The sequence below is a fragment of the Galeopterus variegatus genome, unplaced genomic scaffold, assembly GCF_000696425.1.
Source record: "Galeopterus variegatus unplaced genomic scaffold, G_variegatus-3.0.2 Scaffold111, whole genome shotgun sequence".
NCBI classification, from domain to species: domain Eukaryota; kingdom Metazoa; phylum Chordata; class Mammalia; order Dermoptera; family Cynocephalidae; genus Galeopterus; species Galeopterus variegatus.
This window is the reverse complement of record NW_007726222.1, coordinates 526,689-544,064: the sequence shown is the minus strand read 5'-3', so window position 1 is coordinate 544,064 and position 17,376 is coordinate 526,689. Positions and strand designations below refer to the sequence as shown.

At 48.4% G+C, this 17,376-nt stretch overlaps 1 protein-coding gene across 2 annotated transcripts in view; it reads right to left on the bottom strand.

Annotated features, from left to right (window-relative positions):
• Positions 1 to 15,602, bottom strand: part of PXYLP1 (2-phosphoxylose phosphatase 1) — a 40,969-nt gene extending 25,367 nt beyond the window's left edge. Inside the window, exon 1 of one of the 2 annotated variants that reach the window (XM_008586673.1) lies at positions 15,475 to 15,602. In XM_008586673.1, coding sequence (XP_008584895.1) covers positions 15,475 to 15,553 — 79 coding nt within the window. In that variant the 5' untranslated portion in view covers positions 15,554 to 15,602. Of the gene's footprint in view, positions 1 to 13,496; positions 13,566 to 15,474 lie in introns of those variants that run through there. The other variant, XM_008586680.1, reaches the window with a different exon arrangement.
• Positions 15,603 to 17,376: the final 1,774 nt, after the last annotated feature.

Genomic DNA, 17,376 nt, shown 5'->3' with positions numbered 1-17,376 from the left:
GGAAGGGGCTAGATAGCTAGCACACAGCTCAGGTGTCCAGAGGTAATTTACTATTGGGGGATTAGTGCCAGAGCAAGGGGACATGGAAAAGCAGATGTCTTAAGGGAGCATCTTAATGACCTGGCCCTTCTGGCTAGCTGGTGCCCCTCAGTCCTTGACTCGGCTCTTTTATGAAATCTACCTAATTCAGGCCCCTTGGCCTGTGGGCACACTCCTTTGAGTCTGGGCCAGGGAGGAGGAGCCTGGTGAAGGAGACGCAACAATATGAGTGTCACAGGGACGGAGGGGCATGGGTTCCTGGGCGTCCCAGAAGCCCCACGGTTTGCTGGTTCATCTGTAAGCACATGGGGTAAGGCGTGTTGAGGCTGCCATTTGAGAACCATGCAAGCTGTGTCCAAATGAACTACCCATGACCCAAAGAAGCAGTGGTTTGAAAGCCACAGCTAAGAATCGGGTAATGATCAGAACAAGACCTTCTGTCCAGAAAGATGGTATCTGGTGCTTTCCTCGTCAGCCTTGTCCACTAGTTCAGACTATGGAAATTGACCTGTGCTATTTGTGCCTCCCTGAGTCACCAGGACACAGTGTCAGTCCACAGGTGGCCCTCTGAGGGGTCATCCAGGTACCAGGCATTCAAAGGAGGTTCTGATGCATAGACGCTGTGGGGCGAGAAGTCTCCCCAGCCCCATCTTGATCTGTCCCACCTCCACAGGATGTTTCTCATCCATGCTCTTCCCCTTGCTGGCAACTCTACCCTCACCTCACTTCTCCCCAAATCCGGCCAACTCCATAAATGATCTTAGGGGTCACCTTCTTCAGGAAGCCCACCCTTAATCCCCGGGCAGTTTCCATGTCCATCTTCTATGAGCCTACCCAGTTCCTGCTGCTGTCACGCCTCATACCACAGGACATGTGAGCAGGGGTGTCCCAGTTTGTCACCTGCTACACCAACATCCAGAGGGCCGGGATGACACCTCTTTCACATTTTTATCCCCACTGACTGGCAGAAGACAGTCAAAAAATGCCTACTGAACAGAGGCCTGCTCTGAGCCAGGTACTGTGTTTCCTGTGTTTGATGAAATATCTCACCGAGTCCTCGCACGGGAGCACCGAGCGAGAGAGGTCACTGAACCAGCCTGGGGTGGGGATCATCCAGGAGAGACTCCCTGGAGAAGACACCCAGGCTGAGCCCGAAAGGCTGAACTGAAGCAGGCTCCATGGAGGACAGGAGACGAGAGGAGGAAGCAGACACAGTGGAGGTGGGCCACACTCAGCAGACAGGAGTCACAGCTGGCTCAGGACACGTCTCAGATCCCCTGTGAGGCCTAGTTCAGTCGGCCCACTGGGCTGACACACAGGGGACCCTAACAGGGGCCTGGGGAGGAGCCTGAGGGAGAGCCTGGGCTGGAGGCTGGCTCTCCCCGATGCTGGGCCATTCGCCACATCAGCTCTCTGGGGCCTGCCGTACTTATCTGGACAAAGGGAGCTAAGGGACAGACTCGGGGGCTGGGGGCAGGCTGGACATCTAGGACTGGGACTCCAGGACACTGCTTTTCTTAGCAGGCCTTGCCCAGGCCCCTAGCTCCTCCAGCTGCCCTGTGGGACAATCAGAAACTCTGCTGACCCCAAGCACATGACAGCAGCTCAGATTTCACCAGGCAAGAAAAAAGGGACTGCGGGGGCGTCAGAAGGGACAGTGGGTAGACAAACAGATGGAAGGATAACGAGTTTCATTGTGTAGGTGGAAAAAACCCATGAATCTAAATAAGTGCCCCAGGGCCCCTGTGCCACCATGACCAACATGAATAACAGAATAAGAGACATCTTTTACTGATAATTAACTGCACCAACAGGCATGCAAGTTCTCTGCGGTGTGATTACTGAGTAGAGGGGAAATTTCCATGAGCCACTTGTGCAAGTGAGTCTCTCCCTTCTGGCTGCTTTACCTGCTCATCTCATCTACAGTCACTTTCAATCTGTCCACACATCTATAACCCTCTTGTATAAAGATGCTGACAGGGTCTCAATTTCAAAGAAATGGCAGAGAACTTTCCCTCTAAGGCCTCTCCTTGCCCTCCCCCAGTCCCCCCTCTGTCACTCTCAAAAGCAACCAGCAAACTTCTTAGAATCATGAATAAAACAACCAGATGTTATTCCAAATAGGCCCTTCCCCACCACCCTCCACCCACCCACCGAATGCACAGAGGAAGAATCTGAGTGCATTCCTAGCAAACATTCCCATAGCCACACTGATCCTCTCTGCTTTTTCCAGCTTTGGGCCTACTCTTCGCTAGGAAGACTAACCATCAGGAAGGCATGGACCTTAGGCAGAGGACTTGCCCCAGATCCTGTAGCCATGATCCCGGGCCTGCTAACTCAGGCCTGCTAACCTCTCATGCCTATTATGTATGCACCTGTCCATCCAGCCACCCACCATTTACTGGCCATCTGCTGGGGATTCTTCAAAGAATAAGACAGATAAGGTCTCTATCCACATGGATCTTATAGTCCAGTTGGGGAAGGCAGTCAGATATTAAACTAGAAAGGGGGAGGAGAAAGCATAGGGAACATAAGGAGAAAATGGATTCTCCGTCACGGTGCCTCCTGCACTCCCTGGCCATTGGTATGGGGTGCAGATGCAGGACTGGTGCACTGAAAACTTGGATACAGAGGAAATATTGGGATGTTCCACAAGTTTTCAATAACAGCCTCAAGCAAAATGTGACCCAATCGCCAAGTCTTGGCTCAATAGCCAACACTGTAAATGTATCTGGAGGGCAATGTTCCATCTGATGATAACTTGCTTATTCTAATTTTTGTTTATTCTATTTACGGTCCCCACAGAATAGAAGGAAGGAAAGTGCCTGGGGTCAGGGTCAGATCATAACATAACAGCACAGGTTCCTAGGCCACAAACTCCTGGGCCACAGCCCTTGGGCCTCAGGTCACCTTAGCTATTCCTATAAACTCCATGACGCACAGGGTCAGCAGGTCATGCTGCAGCCAGGCGTGTGCGGCCAGCTCATTATCTGGGAGCCATTCTGACTTGCACAAAGAGAGGCCTGTGACTTTCCTCTAGGACGTCAAGCCGCCGCCCATGGGCTCCAGCTCATCTCCCTTTTTGAGGCCCTGGCACAGGGCAGAGGACAAAAATCTACCTGCATACCTGACTTTCTTCCACCAGCTCTTGCCTTAAAAACCTGCTGCATGTGAGTGCCTCGCAGATGCCTCAAAACTGAGTTTAGTGGAGCAAGGAGCGGGGCAGGGGCGGGCATACTTGGATCAGCTCCTTGCTCCTCCCTTCCTTCTGTGGAGACAGTCCCATCCTCTCTGGGAGCAGCTCCTCCCCCACGTCAACTCCATGACCTGGTGGGGGCTGTCATGCTGCTCCACCAGGACCCTGTCCTTGTCATGCTATCGGGTCTAGGGATGGGGACCTGACTCCAGGCAGCTGTGCCACTTAGGGCCTGTTCCAGGAAAGAGAGGCTGCCTCATGTGGAAGACACCATTTTGCAGTGGGAGTCATGTGGCTTCCAAACCCCTGCCTCCCACCATCTCTGTGCTTGTGTGATTTGGCCATCAGCTCTTCCTCTGATCACAAAGACACCTGGCAGATTAACATTAGGAATCAGGGGTGCACAAGTTTCCCAGTGAATGTGAATGTAATGAGGCTGTAGCGTCAGCTCAACTGTGTCCCCACTGCTCTGGGCTCAGCTGCCCCCACGTCACACCACTGACTATACCAGCAAAGAACTGGCCCCACCATGTGCTTTTTACCTTCCCTGCTCCAGGCCTGCTTCATCTTTGTGGGGACCTCAACCCTGAGCTGGTCACCTCCTTAAGGGGCTATATCACGTCTTCCTTGGGACTCCACAGAAGTCTGTGCTCAGTCAGCCCTGCTGCTGTGGCTGTCCATGGTTCTCAATGCAGGGAGATGGCCTAGGGCTGGGGGCTGCAAATGAGCTATAGCATCGCAAAGATGTGTGATATGGATTGAATTGTGTCCCCCAAATTTTATGTATTGAAGCTTAATCCCCACTGTAACTGTGAAGGGTGGGAAATCCTATTATGGTAATTGAAAGGTGGGGGCCTTGAAGAGGTGATTAGATTGTAGGATCATGCCATAGTGAATGGATTAATAATGGTGGTCAGGAGTGTGGTTCTGAGGGCTTTAAAAGGAGAGAACGTGAGAGTCTCCCTCTCTCTCTTCTCTGCCACTTTGCAATGTGTTACTCTGCGTCACTGATGTCACCACCAAAGAAAGCTTTCACCAGATATGCTCCCTGGACTTTGGACTTACCAGCTTCCAAAACTGTTTTCTTACAAATTACACTTTGTTTTCTTACAAATTACCCAGTCCCAGGTATTTATGTTACAAGCAACAGAAACAGACTAATGTAACGTGGGTTTGAGTCCTGGTTCTGTTACTTCCTAGCTGTGTGACCTTGGGCAAGTATCTCCGCCTCTCTAGGCCTTATTTCCTTTGTCTGCAAAGTGAAGATGGTGACGCCTACATCAGGGTGGTGCTGAAGGTGATGAGATGTCACCTGTGAATGGAATGTGGTCAGGGATCAAGCCATGCTATTGCCACATCTGCCATCTGGGTGCAATTGTTCCTGTTTCTCAGGGGCTCTTACAAGTGGCTCCCTTCAACTGGGAATCAGGATGGGATGCTGAGCCCGTGTCCATGTCCTTCACAGAAGCACAACGAGTCAGTCTCCCTTCCCCTCTTGGCCACCCAAATCTTAGCAGCTTTTCTGGCTCCTAACCTGAGATAGCGCCTTCTCACAAGCCGACATGCCCCGAGTCCTGCCACTTTCTCCTCCTTGTGATAACCCAAAGGCTCTTGAATTCTCTCTCCTTCATTGGTCTAGGGAATAATTATTTGCTCTAACAGTCAATTCCCACAATTCCCTTAGAGCTCCTCAAACCATTAAATTACCTTAAATGCCTGCCCTGTCTCTACACTGTACTGAAAATAAAAATGTCTGCTGTGATTGTCAGAAGAAAACCAGAACCGCAACGAAGAGCCCGCAGTGCTGCTACCTCTCTTTGGTCATCTGCCTTTACAGGCTGGAGTGGAAATCATGTTATACAGGTGAGACATGAAGTCAGGTCCACATCTGCAGACGCTGAGATACTTGGTTTTCCATAGACAAGATTGATCAAACAGTTGAATCCACTTTTCCCTTTCTGATTTTTCCACTTTGGGCCACACCACACCACCAACCTTTCCTGTGAACCATATCAGGTAAGAGTTTAGTAAGTCCTTTTGTTTAGCCTGGTCACATCCAGGGAGCCAGCGAACCACAGCAGAAGACAGCAGGCTGTTGACACGCTCTTCTCTCTCCCCTGCCTGACCCTCCCTCTGACATCTGCTACTGGGACCCAAGTCTGGCTCCTGTCAGAGTGCGGGGCTCCCACCGTGGCCTGAGCCTGAGCCCCAGTGGCAGCCCCCTCAGGATCCACACCCTAATAATGGACCTTGACCTAACAGGCCCATTGGATTAGAAGATGCCAACACCAAAGATTCCAAATCATGATAGAAACTAGAAATAGCAGAGACGTCCAGGACAGGCCCCGAAAGAGAAATATGAAAAGAGTCTGTCTCCCTAACCTTCTTGGGTCCTAGATCACCATTCTCACCTTTGAAAAATCTAATAAAAGCTATTGATTCTCACCCCTGAAAGAGGATTGCATACACAATCTTTTGTATTTGATTTTTGGGGGTTTATAGAACCTCTGAAACCTTGTGGGACATGGATTCAGGCTAAGAACCCAATGCACCTAGAAATAGGTTTCCAATTTCAACACTTGAGAAGAGATTAACCAAATTTTCTTTTCTCAAAATAAAGGATCTTTACACTTCGTATAAACATGAGTTCATTCTAAAAGAGTTGTTCAACCTAAGGTATGAAAAGAAAAGGAAACTCACCCATAATCCTACCATCCAGAGAAATCTGCAATGAACACTTTAGTGTATATGCATAGCTGAATGTCCTGCCAAAAGTTAAACTTGTGCTTCTGTCCCTGCTCTGGTGGAAATGGTGATAAAGTCTCTAAGGCCCAAGGACATTGTTCTCCCTCCTCCAAGAGAAGCAAATAAATTTCTTATGTCTCAAAGGTCTGCACCCCATTTAGGCCACCACGCCACTGTCCATGAAGGTGGCCAGTCATCTGCCTTCTATGTAAAGGGTCAAAAGGGACAGCCAGGTGGGTGGGGAGCTTTGAGGAGACCACCTCTGGGAAAGAGAGCATGTGGCCGAGGACCGGGCCTGCACCCTCAGGTACCTGGACGTCCCACACAAGCCACCCATCCTCTGTAGATGCCTGGGGCTGGGGAGAGGCAGAGTTCTGGCTGGGTTCCAGGTTACACAAGAGGCAGAGCCCTGGCCAGTGGGGTCCAGCCCCTCAAATGACACAGGGAAAAGAGAAGGGCAGGGAGAGGCAAGAGGTGATGCTGGGGCTCAAACCAGATAAACCATAGTGGGGGCCCTGCATCACGGCCGACTCCCTGTTCTCTCCCACCGCTGGGCAGCCAGGCTCACCTGAGCCCCAGTAAGGCAGAGGCGGGATCTGTGATGTGCGCTGCAGCCATGCTAGCTGGATGGGACAGTGAGCCAGCCCCAGAGCTCTCTCCTGGGTGCCTGCCTGACTGCACCCTCCTGTACAGGATTCGGATCCCACCCGCTCAGCCTCTTCTTGATCAGCTTCCCCACCCCCACCACCAAGGTGGGACTGCTATTAAGATCACAGGACTCCACCTCTGATCACCACTCATTTCAAGGTGGACTCCTTGGTTCCATGTCATCAGCATGAGGCAGAAGCCCTGTTGCCAAGACAACAGGGAGTGAGGCCTAAGTGGGTCAGTGCAGCTGGCACACATGCCACCTGGCCGAACTGCAGCTGTGTCCTCGGCCCGCATCCCTTCCATGGATACACCAATGTAAACATCCTGCGGTTTCTCTCCTTTTGTCTGTCTCTTCACTGGGTCTCTGGGATCTACAGGTGCTCTCCTGAATTCACTGACTACTTTTACTAACACTTTCTATTTTTACTAACTAGCCCTGATAGTTTCCTTTCCTCTAAAGTGAGGTGGGGAATCAATACTACTGACTCAAGACACACACACAGACACAGGTACAGACACATTCCTATACAAAAGTACCATATGGACTTTTATTTAATATATTATGGACAACATTCCAAGCCAACACAGACAGGTCTATGTAATCACGCTGTAAGGAAGTATTTACTGTTGGACACTCTGTCTTTTTTGTTTCCTATTATAAATGATGCTGCAATGAATATCTTTAAACATACGTTTCTGTCCCTTTGTCTATTTATTCTTAAAGAAAAATTCTCAAAGATCAGAAACTATGAAGAGGCAGGGAAGTAAGGAAAAAGAGACAGAGACAGAAAGAAGAGAGAGGGAGGAAAAAAACATCATTGTCCTCACCCTGGAAAAAAACTAGAAACGACCCACAGATGTAAATGTGGCCATTTTTAGCTTGTGGAAGGACCTGCTACATAATATTCTCACCCACGTCCAATGCGACTGTGACTTGAACTTAAGAAGTGGTGATGAAAACTTATTTGTCAGATTTAATTTTGTCACTCACCTGTAGATTTTATTTTTCACCCACAGATATTTAACTCTACGTGGTAGCTGAACAAAACATTCAGAGGAAAAGCAAAATTAAAACTCTCAGAAATCAAACAGAAAATAAATCTTCAAGAAAAGGATACAAATTAAAAAATATGAAATTTAAAACCTTGGTGATAAGGACGAAATGGAGATGTGACAGAACTCGTAGGTTAATTACGTAAACCCTCATTTTCAATTCCTCATTTTTTGGCTCCAGCTCATCAGAATAAAAGCCCAGGAAGAATCTTTCCTGTGGCTTTTAGAAGAGAGTACACAGTATCTTCAACCCTAGGCATTCTAAACGTGGTGTGGAGGATACCAACATTAATACAGCAAGTGTATGTCACAGGGCCGAACACATAGAAAGGTTAAGCTTGGGAAAGACAGAAAACTTTCCCCGGGGCTAAAGCCTCTGTTGTAGATAAAGAATTGGAACACAGCAAAAATGCTTGCTATTAGGGCAGATGCCCTCGTTGCAGCTAAACTTAATGATGGGAAAGTCTTCAGCTGTTTCTTTGAGTTTCTTAGGGAACTAAGTGTTGCCATGACAATTATCTCATTGTTCCTTTTGTAACCACCTATGTTCCTCTTCTGTAACTTTCTTGCCTTGGGAATAAAAACAGGGAAAACCTGATTCGGGGTTATTTTCCGGGGAATGCTTCTCTCTTGAAGGTTCTGGAGTTAACCCTTTCGGGCCTCTCACTGCTCAGGAGAAATGGGCTTTGAGTAATCCTTTGTGTCTCCGTCACCCTGGGGGAGAGGTGACAATGTGGCTTTTGGAAGAGCGTACACAGTACCTTCAACCCTAGACATTCTAATTTCGTGGCCAAACCCTTGCCACGAAAACATGGTAAGATCATCACGAATCCCCCAGTTCTCACATACCACTGTGGCACATGCTTTCCTCCCTAAAGTGCACACAGGACAAAGAGCAGAACATGACAAAGTCTCCTGCCTAGGTGGTAGGACCTGGCTCGCTCAGCAGCTGATGAGCTCACTCTCTGCTATTTTTACCCAAATTTGTGCCTCAGCAAGATCACTACCACAACATACCACGGACCTTCAGGGTTCCCCACAAAGAGAAGTGACACTGCAAATGCTCACAGCCATCTCCAAAGAGCAAGCTGAGGCTGAGGAAGCGAGTTCTACCATGCACTGTTATTCTCTTTCCTAGTGGACATCAGATCCAAGCAGCACATAAAAACGAAGGGGGGCTGGAGGCTACAAGAAAAATGATGGCTCTCCAGGTTAAGAGAGACACAAGGGAAACTACAGCACACACGTGCACACACACGTACACTCACACACACACACGCACGCAAACACATGCATGCACACATACACACGTACACACACATGTATGCACACACGCACACTTACGCACACAAACGTACACACATGCAAACATATGCAGACAAGCACACACGTGCACACATACGCGCACACACGTGCACAGCTGGTTCATCTGGGACTCCTCAGCTGCCCATGTGAGAACTTCCGGGCAAGTTACTTGCCTCCTTTGGCTTCCAGACCATCCCTGACGATGAGGCCCCACCTGGCTGCTGCTGTTCTGCCCCCTCCTCGGCCTCTCTTCCTGTCTGCCCAGACTTTCACCTTTGGCCCTCTCCTCTTTTGCCTGTATCTGCATCACAGGGCACAAAGCTAGGAGCGGACAGGGACTAGGCAGGTGGGGACCATCACAAAAGGGAAGGCACATACCCCCCCTCAAGGGGCAGCCCCCATCAGCTGCTTGACTCCTGCCAACCATCCCTGCAAGGGACTGTGGGCCTCAGGTTGCTGCAGAGTCTGATGTTTTTAAAAAGGGACTGGAAGTTTACGTGAAATTGCCTAGTTTTAAAACATTGGTAAATAAAATTTAAAAATTTAAAAACACTGGTTGAGCCAAACAAAACAAGTTCACAGGCTGTTGGTCTGGAGCGGCTTCCACATGCTCTGAGAAGACCCGGTCTTACCCAAGCCAGGGCTTCATGAACAGTGAACACAGGGCCCCTAAATGGTGCCTCCTGACAGGGTCTATCAGGCCACTGACCCAAGGATCTACCCCTAGACACCCACTCGGCCCTCGGGTACCTCCAATGACCCCCACACACCTCGACTCCCCCAAACCCCTCTCCTTCCTGCTGTGCCCCAGCTTGTCCTGCTGCCTGGGACTCGTCCCGCTTCTCTTCTGGCTCTGAGCGCTCTCCCTTGGCGGCCCCACACGTGGACCTCCCAGTCTAAGCTCGGGCACTTATCCAGCCTTTGGCACACTTACCCCAGCTGGAGATGAGACACTCATGTGAACGATGGAATGTGTGAAAGAAGCACCTGCTGGCCTGACTGCCTGAGCCAGACTCCAGGTGTCACGGCACAGTCTCCTCCGCCCCATCATCCTGGCCCCGCCACACCACCCCATTAGCTATAAAGTCCCACAGCATCACCATAACTCGGCTACGCTTCTTCCTTTCAGGGCCAACATCTCCAACCGAGCCACCGCAGCCTTTCACCAGATGACAAAATGGCCCACGAGCTGCCTCCAGACTCACCCTCCCACCAGCCTCTGGATGGGCGGTTCTCAGAAACTGTGTACATCAGACTCACCCAAAGAGCTTGTTAAAGATGCAAATTTCTGGGTTCCACTCCCAGCAGGATTCTGACTCTGTAGGGAGGGCGCAAAATGTGCTCTTTGTTTTCAGAACATGCATTTTTAATAAGCTTCCCAGGCGGTTCCAATCAAGGTGCTCAAGAAACCACACTTAAAAAAACCGTATGGTTGGGCCGGCCCGGTGGCGCACTGGATAGTGCGCCACTTGGGAAGCGCGGCGGCGCTCCCGCCTGAGGGTTCAGATCCCACATACAGACCGGTTCCGGCTCACTGGCTGAGTGAGGCGCGGGAGCAACACCGAGGGTTGCAATCCCGTTGCCAGTCCCCGGTCCGGTACGGGGGCAACACTGAGGGTTGCGATCCGTTGCCGGACATGGAAAAAGACAAAAAAAAAAAAAACAAAAAAAAAACCGTATGGTCTTTACAAGACACAAATCTGATAAAGTCAGATCTGACAAAGTCTTCCCTGCTCCTTGGCTCCCCACAGCCTTAAGATATAACGTGGTGTCAGGAGGGGGGCTCCAGCCTGTGGTCTACCTTCACGGCTACATGCAGGTGACTAACCGGGTCCCCAGCTCTCCTGCTGTGCCTTTGCACACCCACCTCCATCTGCCAGGAATGCCTTCCCCAGCTTCCTCACTGGCCAACTCCTGCTCTCCCTCAGGGATGAACTCAATTGATGCCTCCTCTGAGGAGTCTTCCCTGAGTCCCCAGGCTGGACTGGGCTCTTGTCTTCTACCCTCCTGTACCACCCTGCTGTAAATTATCTCTAATTCATTTGACTTAACAAACACACATGCAGTGATTGCTATTTGCCAGGCACTACTGCAGGTGTTTTATAAAGATTAGCTCACTGAATTCTTTACAAACCCTATGCAATAGGAACTATCATCATCCCCATTTTACAGATGAGGAAAATGAGGCATGGAGAGGGTAAATATTCTGCCTGGGGTCACATAGCTGGTAAGTGGTAGGACAGGGAAGTCTGGCTCTAGAGCCCAGGTTCCTTCCCACCCTACGTGCTGCCACTTCTTACCAGTCCCAGCACTGCACAATGTATTCCAAGTGTCTGCTTGTGATTTTCCTCTACTGAACAGAGAGCTCCCTGGGGCCCCTGAGGAGTTAAAGTTCCAGACCAGCCCATGGCCTAACATCCAGTGGAAACTCAAGGAACATTTGCTAAAGAAAAAAGTTGTACATACTCATTGGCACTTGATCAACAAGGAAAGATAAAATTTATAAAACCTTGGTGTTTAGAGAGACTTTAAATGTGATCTGGCCCAATGACCTGCCTGATATCCTCTCTGGGAAACAACCCTCCAGAGCTCGCAGACCTCAGTGATGGAGAACCCACCACCCACTGTACCCTGAGTGGCACTGACTTTTAGAAAGTTCCACCTTCTGCTTACCTAAAATGTGTCTCCATGTTCATCTGGACCACACAGAACAGGCCCGACTCTTCTTGCAGAGAGGGCTCTTCAGATATTGAAGACAACGCTGTCTTTCACTTCTGCAGGTTAACTCCCCCTCCCCTCTTCCACCTGGGGATCTGAGTCTCCAGTCCCCCTTCAACGTTTCCCTCTGAACCTGCTCTGGTCAGCTGGGGCCCTGCCCAAGAGGGCAACCCCAAATATGGGTGCCATGTGCTCAGTATAGATCAACCCCATCATGGCCAGTGTACTCTGATTAAAAACAAATAAATGTACGAGGATATTTCAAAAAGTTCATGGGAAAGTGGAATTAAAAGATAATACAAGTCTTTTCATGAACTTTTTGAAGTATCCTCATATGATATATTTCAAAATATCTGACCACTGCCAAATGGCTGAAGTAACAAGGTTTGGCAGCAAAGAACACCAAGAGCCTTGGTTTCTGATGATAGTGTGTTATGATGGGACTCTGGGCTAGTCTGCTTAAAAGGTTTATGTTGGCAATGTTTCCACGAGCCAAGGGTTTTCCCAAAAATCTCCATTCTTACACCAATCTTGCAAAGCAGCAATAATTATTTTACAGAAGAAGACATACAGGCTTCCATGAGCCAAGAGTTTTTCCAAAAGTTTCCATTCCCACACTAACCTTGCAAAGCAGCGATAATTAACTTTATTTACAGAAGAAGCAGATCACATGGCTGTTTAGTGGGGAAGCTGACATTCAAACCCAAGGCTGCGGTTCTCGAGAGCCTTTGGCCCCCCTCACGCTGCCACTTGGGGAATGCCGGTGGGAACGTGGCAAGATGAGCACAAAATAGGCATGAAGGAAATGTGGGTTAAAGCAGGAAAGTGGGCGACTGCGCGTGAGTGCAGCAGAGACACAGCTAACGATCCCATGTCTTCACATCCCGACAGTCCTTTCCCGCTGCACTAACGGAGTCCTGCGATTTGAGAAGTTATCTTTCCACTTGTATGTATTTTAACGACAATAACTAAAAATATTTATGACTTACTTGTTCCCTTCCCCAATTCAAGTATCAGGCATTTCAGAATGTCCCAATTTCCTACCTCAAAAACATCAAGGACTTGAAAATACAAAATGAATGATTTTGTACTAAGGACTATTATCATATGGCAAGTCACTCGTACCATTTAAGATAACATATTTCATGAAACTATGAACAGTATCTTAATCTTTTTTGTATCCCTTCCATACCACCCCCACCCCCACAGTGTAGAAAAATGTCAGATACACATAAGCACTTAATAAATACAAGTGGGCTCACTATGCACTTTCCACAGCCAGAGGAAGAAATGCTTATTTAAACACCCTGATTTTTGAATTTTAACCTGTTCGTAATTTTTTCATATTCAAAACATCAGAAAAAGGAAGTTACCAACAAGACAAAGTAAAATATATAATCATTGCAGAAAACAAAACTGTACTGTTTACTTAAACCAAGAGAAAAGCAAGTTATATTTGCTTCAATATATTACTTAAAATAATTATGAGAGTACTTCAAAAAAATTAGTGGAAAAATAGAATTATAAGATAATAGAAATCCTTCCATGAACTTTTTGAAGCACCCTCATATGTGCTAATTTAGTATTCAAAAATTAGTCAAAAAAAATAGTTAAGTCCATACATTTTACGGTAAGAATGAAAACATAAATGTTAATGAAGCATAAACCTCTGTATTACGAATTACTGCAGTTTCTTACACCATAATAATAAGCAACCAATAAAACAAATACATGAAGTAACTAAACTCCATTTCTACAGAAATGGGGAAATTCCAGAGTTACAGTTTACCTAGCAGGAGAAGAGCAGCAAGAACACCCATATCTCAGTATCTTTCCGAACTCCAGCGTAGCCAAGAATAAAGAGCTCAGACCCAGCCCGGCTAATTCACCCTGCAAAATTTCCCTTAAAAAAAAGTATGGCTGAAAATTGGCTTTCCTAAAACAGAAGGTACTTTCAGAAGAGTTATATAAGCAAAACACACAGGCCAGTTCAGTGACGTGGAAGCCAGCTCATGCAAGAGCAACGCAGCGATCTCAAGTAGCCCACGCTCACACCTCAGAACCCGGCAGCTTCTCAGAACACAAATCAGGGTTGACTGTAACATCGAGTCTCTCCCACCAAGGGATGAAAAATTTTTAATGACAAATTACAAACAAACGACTGAGTCTTACCACACTTTTTGGAAAGGATTCGTATTTTACAGTTCATTCACCATCTGGAGTATTTTTAAACTTCTCATGCCTACCTTCTCTTGACCTCTTTTCTAATTTTGGAAGGGTAAAATTAGTATTTTTAATTCTTTTTACTATTAGAAATAGCCTGTCGTATGCACCAGATGTGTGCACAGGAATATGTCACGACTGGAGGTGAATCAGGGAAACCTGCTCAGGGTCCTTCCAGCCACCTATTCCTAAGGCTGGGTCTTTCCTGCATCCCTCTGAACTCTCACAACATCCCACCCACTGAGCCACCTGCTCTTCTTTCCTTCATTCAAACTGCGACAGAAATGCCACCTCGTCACAGAGCTGCCCTGGGCGGTGATGAGTGCCAACTACCTGTCTCCCACCCATCAAAGTGAGGTGGTGACACAGAGGGAAGGCAGGTGACAACAAAAACACAATTCCTGGCATTGTACAGATGTTTTCTCAGCTTCAAGTGCACAGGCAAGAGGAGAAAAGTGAATTAGGGTCAGCCTGCTTCCCAGAGCAGGCACAGAGTCATTCATTCAACAAACATTTATGAAATACCTACTACATGCTGGCACTGCTGGTTCCTGGGATATGGAGGGAAACAGGACATGGTCCCCAGTCTCAAAGAGCAGTGTTGCAGAAGACAAGACACAAGAACTGAAAATTATGACAATGCCTGGTTGGTGTAAAGAGGGGAACAGGTTCAGGGCATCCTGATGTACAGCAAAGAAGCACAAACCCTTGGGGGAAAAGGGCAAGGGCCAAAAGAGAAAGGATGGGAGGGGAAGAGGAGAGCTCTACAGGCAGAGGAACAGTGGGGTCTGGGCACAGAGAAGAGACTGGCACCAGCAGAGGAGGGTCAAAGGAGGACAAGGGGCCTCCCAGAAGAGCACAGGCCACTACTGAAGGGGTGCAACCAAGGAGGGGCCGGGGCCAGGGCCAGGTCTGTGTTTGAGGACAGCCACCCTTGGAGCAGCCGTGGTGTGCACAGATTTGGGGTGCAGCCTGAGCACAGTGAGCCTGGTGAAACACGCCAGTCAGTGAGGCCCGTGGACAGCCCTCACCAGCCTGCTTTCGTCCCACTAGACTTTGCATGCACAGCCCTGCTGCCCAGGGGGCCAAGCTTGAGACCAGCGACCTAACCCCCCAATCTGCCCCAAACAACTCCAGCCCCACAGCTGACTGAACATAAAATGGACACGCAGCTCTCAGGGAACCAGCCAGCAGGCCAGCATATCTGCTCTGTGTGGCTTGGCACAAGGAGTCAGACTGGTCCACACCGTGTCTCCACCTCGGGAACCTGAACTAAGAATGAGGGAAGAAGCAGGAGGTTTATTCTCCTGTGCAGAAGTCAAAAACGAGCCCAAGACCTTGTGAGTGCCCTAGTTCCTCACTGCTCAGTGGCTTTTGATTCTTGCTTGCAACTGTCCCCCATGAGCTCCAGTGATAAAAAGACTCTTGTTGGAAACCTCTCTGTTCATTTAAAACACAAAGGCTTTGGGGCCTCTGCATTTCCTACAAACAGGGCTGTGTGTTTCAGAGCGTGGCCCCTGCCCGCCCCCAGCCAGCCGACTCACAGAACTGCAGGCTGAGGCTCAGGAAGGCGAGCAGCGCAGCCAGGGCCAGCAGCAGCAAGAAGCGGTTGCGGAAAAGCATTATGATCCGTTCTGTCTTCTCTTCATGATTTCACTCAAATCGGGAACACGTCCTGTGAATAAAGCAGAGGCAATAAACAAGTGTTCTGGGGTAGAAAACCAAGTTTGTCAACTGAAAATAATCCAATTAGCCCAGGGCCCTGGCAGGGAAGCGTGAACCCCTAGCTGGACAACAATAACATTCTCTGTGATTAGTCTCTGTCCCCAAATAAGCCCAAGTGAGAATGCACCCTTCTAGTTTACAAGAGGAAACCAGTTCATGAATGCTTCGCTTATCTGACATCGACAGGGAATGAGCTATTTTATAGACATGACCTTTGCAAGGAAAGACGTAAAGGACATTTACTGAGCATGTACAATGTGCCAGCCAGGGAAGTCTTTACGTGGACCAGCTCACCCCATTAGGACCTCCAACCTTTACACCTTCAACCTTTTTGATGAACATATTTTGCTACGCTGGCCTTGGTCGTCTTTAACTATAATCATTAATCTGAACGTCTGTCATTGCAACATGTCCCACAGTCATGCTTTAAAGGACGGTTGGCTTGTGCAAGAGGCCTTGTTCCTATACTAATTGGCCTCATCTGCTAATTAGAGACCTCCCCTCATCCCAGAGCAGTGAGCCTATTTCAGCTGTGTCCATGAATCTCCCTGCAGCCCCACCCCACCCATTCGAATTTCCTCTAACCACATTAGAACTATGCAGAATGACTTAAAAAAAAAAAAAAAATGCTGAGGCCCTGAATGTCCCTTCTGTGAAAAAAGTGAATTGCTACTATAGGTCATGCCCTATCAGTCTTAGATATCAAGTGTATTTCATGTTCTTGTTTGGAGTTTTAAATAGAACTTGAAAACTACAGTCCCTTTAGAAAAGGTCCTTAAACTACAGTAAGGTTATAATAGTAATTTAAAGCCTGAATCTTTCCCTCCTATAAATATAATCTCCTTCAGAGCCCTGATAGACCAAATCACATAGAAGCTCATCCGCTACTGTGGTGAGGGTTACACGGCTCTGTGAATATACTAAAAGCCACTGAATTGTACACTTGGGGGGAACTCGTGGTACATGAATTCTATCTTGATAAGCTGTTTTATAAAAAAGCACATCTGCTGGGAATGAAGCAGGAGCTAGAACCCTGCAGTCCCTTGCTTCTGACCCCCTCCCCAAGGGCCCTGCAGAAGAGTTTAAAAACCATTCCTTTAAGGAACCCACCAGACTTTCTACCAAAAGAGAATATTTGCTAAAAGACTGACAAAAATTCACTTGCATCTCACAATTGAGACTATATGTCCAGCAACCAGTACCTCTGTTAACAAACAGATCTCAATTTCACGCCTTCAAATGAGAACTGCTTCTGTCCCTTTGGTCATCACCAGTGCCCCAAGGTGAGTACTGGACATTCCTTGTTCTTGTCCACATCCCTCCCTCTGCAGCTCTGGGTCAAATCTCGCCTGCAGGCCTCTCCCCACTGGGGCCTGGGAAGCGACACTGCCAGCCCTGGGCAATCACCCAGCCCTGAGTTCTGAGCCCGGATGGTGTCTCTTCCTTCGTTGCCTCGGAGGCCAACCCTGCCTCTTGGTTGCTCTGTGTCGCATGTAGGAGGCGAGGGCCTTGCTTCCACTGCTGAGTGAGGTCTGGCCCTTCAATCACTTCCTGCTTTCAGCCTCTTGGGGGATTTCCCACCTCACTCACTGGCAGGAGAAGTCACTAGAACAGCTAAGCACATTTCCTACGGTTTTACTTGACAAAGCCTTTTCACACAGGGATCAACCACAGTTTGGTTCAGAGTTGTCTTCACGTGGACATTAGGTAGAAACAATTGC